The sequence below is a fragment of the Carassius carassius genome, chromosome 47 (genome assembly GCF_963082965.1).
Source record: "Carassius carassius chromosome 47, fCarCar2.1, whole genome shotgun sequence".
In the NCBI taxonomy this organism is placed as follows: domain Eukaryota; kingdom Metazoa; phylum Chordata; class Actinopteri; order Cypriniformes; family Cyprinidae; genus Carassius; species Carassius carassius.
The window spans coordinates 14,388,182-14,396,999 of record NC_081801.1 but is presented as its reverse complement, the minus strand read 5'-3'; the positions used below and the strand labels follow the sequence as shown (position 1 = coordinate 14,396,999).

General features: G+C 35.6%; 1 protein-coding gene across 2 annotated transcripts; it reads right to left on the bottom strand.

Annotated features, from left to right (window-relative positions):
• Window positions 1-217: 217 nt before the first annotated feature.
• On the bottom strand, window positions 218-2,785 carry LOC132130119 (peptidyl-prolyl cis-trans isomerase FKBP2-like). 2 transcript variants are annotated; one of them, XM_059541777.1, is made up of 6 exons: window positions 2,647-2,785; window positions 2,068-2,228; window positions 1,876-1,988; window positions 1,520-1,566; window positions 1,392-1,427; window positions 218-897 (listed from the first exon to the last, which is right to left on the bottom strand). In XM_059541777.1, exons 2-6 carry the CDS (start codon window positions 2,224-2,226, stop codon window positions 836-838), a joined length of 417 nt encoding a protein of 138 aa, XP_059397760.1. In that variant the 5' UTR covers window positions 2,227-2,228; window positions 2,647-2,785; the 3' UTR covers window positions 218-835. The 2 variants fall into 2 exon arrangements, with proteins under 2 accessions (XP_059397760.1, XP_059397758.1); XM_059541775.1 differs by lacking the exon at window positions 2,647-2,785 and having other exon boundaries at window positions 2,068-2,269.
• Between the last annotated feature and the right edge of the window lie 6,033 nt (window positions 2,786-8,818).

The window sequence follows — 8,818 nt, the reverse complement described above, 5'->3', positions numbered from 1 at the left end:
CAGGTATGTGTTTAGTGCTACTGCTTTTAAAAATCATTTGACTGAGGAAAATTAAACTAGTTTGAGGATGAAGAGTAGAGTGAATTTGTTACATCTGATATTTTTACTAGTCTTTGCAAAAATGAAGAGTATGCCTAATTGTGTTGAAGGTGAAGTATGAAAATGCTTTGGTAGTGTAGGCCAAGGTTAATGCGAAATAAAGCTCAAAGCCCACATATCTTTTGTAAATAAAACGTTTATTCAATTTCAAGTGACCAAGAACTTGTTGGAATGGCAGAACCTGTACTGTGTGCACTCTCACAACCAAATACGTATAGTAAGAATCTTAAATAAACAATGGTGCTACATACATGTCTGAAAAGCTGTGTCATTATTTTTTGAAAGGAGAAACATCCCCAAAAAATCAAAGTGTTGAACTTTTTTTTTAATATCTGAAAAAGGTCTTTAAAAGTATTCATCTACCCAAAAATGAAAACTCTTGTCACATACTCACACTCATGTCATTCAAACCTGTAGGACTTTTTCCTGTTTTTCTATATAACACAAAAGAGGATCATTTGAAGAATATTCAGAATGATCTTGTTCCATTGATTTCCATTCTATTCAATGTCAATGGAAACTGAAACTATTTAGCTATCAGCATTCTTGAAAATATTTCCTTGTATGTTTAACCGAAGAAAGTCAGTCATACAGTTTTGGAATGACGTGACAGTGAATAAATGATTTCACAGACACCTTTGACACCAGTACAGCAGTGGAGCAGCTGCAGTCGTTGATCTTGCTGCAAAAACACTGATTCTAACCTCTTCAGACTGACAGCCCCACAAATCTGTCATTATAAATCAGATCTTCGCTCAATGCTCAACAGTTCTACTTCAAAGATGAGTGTGGCACCACCTAGTGAGAAAACAGATTTGCAACGTGAGACAATATGATACAGTGGTTCTCAACCTTTTAGACTAGATTGTCCAGCACAATTTTCAAAGAAAGCCCCTCTCCCTTATAAGGTAAGATATTTCTGCCATTATATAAACCAGCTGTTAATGATATTATGAATATTAATTGAATTAAGTATATATTCATTTGAAGGTCATCCTGCAGCCCTCTTGAAGTTTGCTGAGCCACACATAAAAGTATATAAGACAACAAAACATCAAACTAAATGGCATCTGAAGCTAAATATTTTTGAATATCAATGTCATTTTCTGGAATTTTTATTACGGAGTACAAAGTCATTCAAATGCTTCACCAATATTAGTCAAGGTGAATGAATGGATCCCTAACAAATCAAGCTTTAATTTTCCATTTAGTGTAGAAATATATTAAATATTAACGTGCTTGATTTCAGACTCCATGTTAAGAACTAAAGAAATGATTGTTAATCATTTTACCTGGAATTTTAGGCGGCGCTCCTCTGTCGCCATAACCTGTAGTTAAACAGTGACGTATTTTAAAATATGATCTTAAAAATAATAGATTTTGAATCTCATGGAACATATTACATTTACGTAACACTCACCAAGCTCAGAGGGAATAACCAGCTTCCTCTTCTCACCCTCACACATCCTAAGAGCAAAGATAAGGAACATCACATTCTAAACCGGCTTTTTATAAATCAGGACATCTACGATATGACAGGAAATCACAGGGAAATAAGATGTTAAACTTGACCTCTAACACACTCTAGCCTGTTTGCAGACCGCTAGGCCATAGCATCAACACATGCTAATATATCTAACAGATTTTCATCATGGCTCTTAAATCTAATATGCTAATTCCTCTTTATTAGACTAACTTTAGGTTCATCTCTTTAAATCCTAATCCTGACTGATAGAATCGAAGATCATCTAGAAACGCAGTAGCGCTGCCGCTCACCCCAACAAACCCTGATCCCAGCCCTTGATGACCTGTCCCGTGCCAAGAGTGAAGGTGAAGGGCTGATTCCTCGGTATACTGCTGTCAAATTCTGTCCCATCCTCCAGTTTCCCCTGCAGATAAAAACAGACAGTTACAGGAAGACATTTTTGGTCATGAATAATGTTTAGGTCAGAACAGTCAGACACTTACAGTGTAGTGCATGTTCAAAACGTCTCCCTTTCGGGACTTTATAGGACAGTTGTCCACTCTTTTCTTGATTCCAATCTGTAGTTTTTTCTTTTCAGCCCCTTGCACAAGTGCCAAGGGGATGGACATCAGAGTGACAGCTAATACTAAATTCAGTCTCATGTCTGTGGGAAAAAGAAACATCAGAGCTCAGAAATGACATGAATGAAATTAACCCTTTGACCACAAAACAGTGCTCCTCTCTGCGCATGCGTGTGCTCTCCACACAAAAGTACACGTTATCATGTAATCGATGCAGTAATTGGCTAAAGCAGAAACCTTGTAAATGAGCTTATACTAATCTATAAGGTGCGTTTTAACGAGCAAAACACTTTTTTGTAGCGTGGTGGATTTATTTTAGAGGAAGTTTACTGGATGACGGCGGCGGGTTTCTGCTGTTTATTTGGAACATTCGCTTACTGTATCGTAACGTGTTCTATAGATTTAACGTTAACCGTCTACAAATAGAGAGGCCTGGGATAATCCTCTATTGTAGTCGTTTGAATGCTTAATTGGTAGATAAAAAAATTAAAATGCAATTACCTGTAGTAATAATAAAACACTCGTCCCTGCTGAATCTCAGAACGACTCCATTAAGGGAAGTGACGTCAGCAGGATCGCTTCCTACTAGCTTTGCAAAATTCAGTTCATCATTCGAAATCGAAAAGGGTTAAGAAATTACAATAATTAAAATAAATATATGTATATTTAACTTATGTTATATTTAAATAAGAATGTTACTTAATACTACAGTGACAGATCAAATATAATATTATGGGTAGCTTTGAGGAAATTCTGGGGTGGTGAAACGGGACTTTTATTTTGTTTGTCACTACGATTATTGATCTTGCACACATGAGGGCAGTATTTCCTCATGAATTACTTTCTTATTTGCACAAACCACAGCTAAACCCCAGTGATAAATTTTAAACGTTTACTATATATATATATATATATATATATATATATATATATATATATATATATATATATTAAAAAAAGCAACAGGCTTTTGGGTAACGTTTATTTTTATGTCTCTTAATTAACTTTGTATCGTATTGCATTATATGTTTTGCCCTCGTTATATGTTATGCATGCACAAAATTGCCTATGGGTGTAGCAGCATAAATGGTGTGTGTGCACTTTGGATGTGTTAAATGCAGAGCATGAATTCTGAGTATGGGTCACCATATGTGGATGAATGTCATGTCACTTTTACATATAAGGTTCAATAAACTGCTCCATAAAAAAATTCTGACTATTATTTTATATGACAGGCTTTGAGGGTTAAAACCACAAGTGGCAGAAATCTTTTCTGGAAGAGGGGCACATATTCAACCTCCACCCTGAACAAAAGCATCAACATAATCACTTCATTCATCTCGGTCTGAAGATTTCTCATTTCAGTCCCATGAGTCACATGTTACTGTTCTGTATGTGACCGCAATAAAAAAAAAAAATATTTCCGTTGCTGTGGGTGACCAAAGGTTGGCAGGCAGCCTTCTTCATTTTGTCGTTTGACTCTCTTCTGTGGCTTGTTTCACTGAGACACCCCAAAGTGTCTCTTCCTGCTCCAATAAATTACAACAGACTCAATCTATGGGCGGGCATGTGTTACATTTGACCTTAAAAGAATACATGATTACAGGCTTCAGCAGATGTGCAGTAGTCACACTGTGCCTACCAAATGTCGCCATCACAGACTGTTGGTTAAAATTAATTGAAGACTATACAGTATGTTGCCTTGACAATTTATTCATGTCATATTTGAGAATTAAATGCTGCTCCACATTGAGCGCTTGCATTTGGAAGTTTGTAACTTCCTATAGCAGATACTGACCCAGTGGACAAAATACACAAAGACCCATCCTCAAGGGTTTTAAAAACCCTTCCCAGGTTCTCCTGCTCTCCTTACTTAGCACAACAGTGACTGCACACTTTTTATAGTGGCCTTGATTTAGTTGGGTTTTTTTTCACCAGTGAGATGTATAACTAAACTAAAAAGCATTTAACTTTTATTTATAAAATAAAATAAAATAAAATTAAATAAAATTAAATTAAAAAAGTGCATGCACAAGACTGTTCTCTAATGAGGAAATGAACTAGGGTAAATCAAACCAAAACTATGGTACAATATAAAATAACTGATTACAGTCATTAAGTAAAGGCATATATTTTGTTGCAAAATAATCAGTTAAATACAAATATATAAGTAGTTTGAGTGTGAAGGTAGACTGGATTGTGGGAAGCATATTCACTGTGTTTTCAAAGAAAATTCAATTAATTGGCTTCTACATTCACTTGACATTCTTGGAGCGCACAGTGAGTCTGTTTTGAAAGCTTTATGTTTTTTTTGTTGTTGTTGTTGAAAACCAGTTTCTCTATGAAAAAAGTGAATTCGATTTTTACTTCCGTTATCTTATTGTTGCACTCTTTTGCATTTGTTTCTCTGCTTCCTGTATTCATATTGTGGGTCCTCACTAGCACCCAGAAAACTCATCACAACAATGCTCTAATACATATTTTCCCAAACACAGTGAAGCACAAGCTAGCAGAAGATAACCCTTTGCAACACAAACAAATCTTTGCGAATGACTAATCAAGTTCTTAAATGAAAGCAACCACATAAAATCCTGTCTGGCAGCTGAATGTGTGCTATCTCTCTTTATGGCGAAATAATGTAATAGTCCAGAACAAGAGTTACTTTACTGGTGGGTATGTTGAAGTGCATTAGTAATTTGTTTTGTGTAATAAGAACTTGTAAAATGCCTTCAGCAAATGTAACTACACACAAAGTAAATACAGTGCATACAGAATTGAGAAGAGGTTTAAGCACATGTTCTTGAGAAAATAGAGTCAGAACAGACTTGCTATAGTGCTATAGGTTCCAGTGAGAAGGTATATGAGAGCAGTATAACAGAGGAAGGTCACTGGTAGTTATTGAGAGTAATGAAGCTGTACAGGTCATTGATTAGACACAGGTGATACAGGACCTGTAATATGGCTCATGTTCCTGTGGCAGTGAACCAATGCAGCCCAAAGCAGACGGTGACTAATCAGGTAAGAGTACCTCATGATAAAAGTGTAAAATCACATTGGCCAGAGGGACTGAATTTACTGGGCTGGTGTAGGAAGCACACTGACTTCTGTGCCCTTCGTGATAATAAATGTGCTGATGATGTCCTTTTCAAGATCTTGAGAAATAATTTGGTCCACGAAGAAAATGATCTGCTTCAGTGGTTTTGAAATACTCTTTATGGCTGAAAGTATCTGGTGTGACTGCACTTTTAGTGGGGCCCTGTGGCCATTGCGATTTTAATGATCATTTTATTTAAAGTTACGATGAAACGAAAGTTATGACGTACTGTACAAATTAGTGCAAAGGATTATTATAAGTAAACAGGAATTGGATTACTGCTGCTCTCAAAGATCAATTTATAAAAAAAATTATTAAATTCTTTTTTAATAAATTGATCTTTGGGTGCAGCAGTGGCATTGTGCAGATTCTTTTTCACTTATAGTGAAGTGCTACATTTTATCGAGCACCTGCCTAAAGTTTCTGAATATGCACATATTATATGTTTTGAATGCAAAGGATTATTGAAAAAAAAAAAAAAAAGTAGGGCAGGGACTTGGTTCTAAATGCATCAGTTGTTCATTGGATTTTAAAAAGTGGACGTTGCACTCAAAAATGTAGGCAGATGAACAAACAGAAATCTGTAATTTTCACAAAAAGTTTCAGGTATGAATAGAATAGAATAAACATGGATGAATTGTTCACATTAAGATCTATAACATTTTTAACAAAATGTACAGTGAATTTTCATTTCATGCTGACTTTAATATTATTAAATAATGTAATAATATATATATATATATATATATATATATATATATATATATATATATATATACTGTATAAAAAAAATTCAATCACTTAAATTTAATTAATTTTTTTATTTTGTAGTGGCAGGGTTTAAGCAGATAAAAGACTGGAAGTCATGCATATTTAGGGGCGAAGCAGCACCAGGTACAATGGCACCTACTGTATCCGTTGGCATTCTTCTTCTGTTCTGAAGGTTTATTGCAGCCCCTAGATCCACTTATGGGAAAGATATAAAAATTGGCATACAGTAAGAGGACAGTCTGATCTGTTACCATAGTAAGTTTGGAGTCTCTAATGCAATCCCTCTAGCACCACTGGACAAAGTTGCACTTCTATTTATGCTAAGAACTTTTGAGCTGTAAAGTTTAGATTAAAAATTATTGTTTCCTCCTTGGATCATTCAGAATCGAATGCACACTAAATGTAAAAAATGTACAGGTCAAGATTTTAAGCATATTTTAAGCAAATTTTAATAGTTTGAAAACTTTTTCGAACTCGTCCTAAACAGTTTGTCTGATTTTCACCTAAATTGACTGAATTTTCAGACCATGCTGGCAAAAACGTATGGAGTTCAAGTTGATTAGTCAAACTGTTCTCGAATAACACACAATTGAATTTGACAAAGAGCATGCCAAACTGATGTCAGGCTATATCTCCACATCACTTTAGCACATTGAGACTAAACTTGGCCTGAGGCTACCTGCACCGTTTCTGCACACCACCACCTAGTTGTCAGAAGATATAAAAAAAATTATATTTTTGCGTATAACTTCCCATGTCAGCCATTTTGGGCATTGTCCATTGTGCTATATTTTATGAACGCATTGGCATATCATTATGAAACTCAATATGGGTCTTCGGCACTATGGCCTGATGGTGCGCAAAAAGTTTCAAAGCAGTGTGACCTTCTGGTCAACAGTTATAATAAAATTTACAAAAATGCTAATAACTTTTGAGTATGTTAGCCTATTGTAATGAAACATTGGCCTTGCTAAAAAAAAATAGATACTAATTTTACCATAGTCGGCTCAACTCCCTGTCCACCATTTTATTTTGAAAACCTACTTTTTTGAACTCCTCCAGTCCACCTGTCTGATTTTTACAAAAATAGAGTCAGATCATCCTCAGACTGTGCTAACAAAAAGTTACTGATTTCGTGTTTCATTGTGCAGCTATATTTTATTTTATTTTAGATTAATGGTGTTATCTAAATTAAGAAAACATATACATAAATGAACTGTTCACAGTAATCCAACATGCATTTAGAGTGAATTATATGGCCAACAGGTTGAATTTTCATTTCATGTTCAATACTATTGTTGTATTATATTGTTTTTGTGTTGACACAAAGCAATTTATTAAAATGTAATATTTATTTATACATTAATTTGTGCAATGCCTTTCACTATAAATATTGTTACAAAGCAATTATACATTTAAACAATATTTTCCCCCTCTCAAATCTTCCACAGACCCTCTACTATAACAATCCTGGTGGCCACTGGGGCCCTGATCTAGAACCCTAACCCTGTTGGTGACAAAAAGCTTCCTGAAATAAACCATGCATCTGAAGCACAAGGAACTGCAGAGCAATCAAACACCTTTTACCGGATCTCTGCCGATAACTCCCACTTGTGTGCTCCATATCTCGGATGAGGCGGCATTAATGTGCAAGATGTGACCTTTTCCAATCAGACAGCCATTATACTCTCATCACAGTGAGAGCTCCTCTTTCACAAGGCAGGATAAACAAGGCTTGCAAACTGCACTGTACACTCACTAGGAAAATTAAGCAAATGGCTGCATATTCAAGCCACACAAATTAATCCAATTAGGCATTTGCACTCCACTGAGTGGACTCTGCTGTCAGCTGCCCCCAAGGATGAGAGAAAACAACCTGAATCTCACTTCAACATGCACACAGACTCCCATAATCACCTTCCTCTCAGCTCCAACACACCACTGACTCGGATAAAAAAAAAAGACAGCGGCTTGAGGGACAGACAGATAGACCATGAGACGTGTCTAAAGAGCTGCGAGGCAGTGTCAGATCTTCAGGCAGACAGATGGAAGCAGGGGATTCATTTCCAGGTGAGCAGCCCTTATCTAACTGATTGATTTTGAAGAACTCCCAGAAAACCACAGAGGTCATGATAAAACAGCGACTGTGCCTAAATTCCTGGACTTACTTTCATAGTATAGGCCTACATTGAAACTAATAAACAGCTTGTCTCTTGACCACTGATGAAGTTTTAGGCTTTTTCTAAGATTTTTTTGTTTTGTTTGATCACTGTTTCAAAAAAAATAAAAAATATATTTTTTTTTTTAAATGGATCAGATGCAAATGCTAGCTGAACACCACACCTCTAAATTAATATTCATTAGCCACACTGATAACTTGCCAGCTTTCTGAAAATCATGTGTACATCACTCCACCAATTAACATTCAATACACTGATACCTTGTCAGCTTTTTAACAGATCAGTTGTCACTATTGATTGAACACCACAACGCCTATTTAATATTTATGAACCACGGTGACATAGGGCTTTGTCACAGTACCCACACATAAGATCTTTGTCAACTTCTACTGTATGAAGCCTTTCCTTTATTTGGCCAAAGTGTTAAAGTGGACATGAAGACTGCAGTTGTGTGTAGAATGTTTGATTCCCTGAAGGTACAACCTTCTTATTTTTACAAAGCTTTATTTAGACATTCATACTCTAAGCCCATTAACATTTGTAAAAAAAATAAATGATTAAAAACACATAAACTGCAAGATATGAGCATAATGTCTTACAAATTTGTCTATTGGGTTAATTCACCCAA

What these genes read in the sequence shown, in the direction of transcription:
- LOC132130119 (XM_059541775.1), bottom strand. Translation starts at nt 2,247, where the DNA reads ATGTTTCTTTTTCCCACAGACATGAGACTGAATTTAGTATTAGCTGTC. An exon ending in TTTTGAACATGCACTACACT is followed by an intron (nt 1,989 to 2,067) that starts GTAAGTGTCTGA and finishes TTTTATCTGCAG; the next exon opens with GGGAAACTGGAGGATGGGAC. An exon ending in GGTTATTCCCTCTGAGCTTG is followed by an intron (nt 1,428 to 1,519) that starts GTGAGTGTTACG and finishes GTTTAACTACAG; the next exon opens with GTTATGGCGACAGAGGAGCG.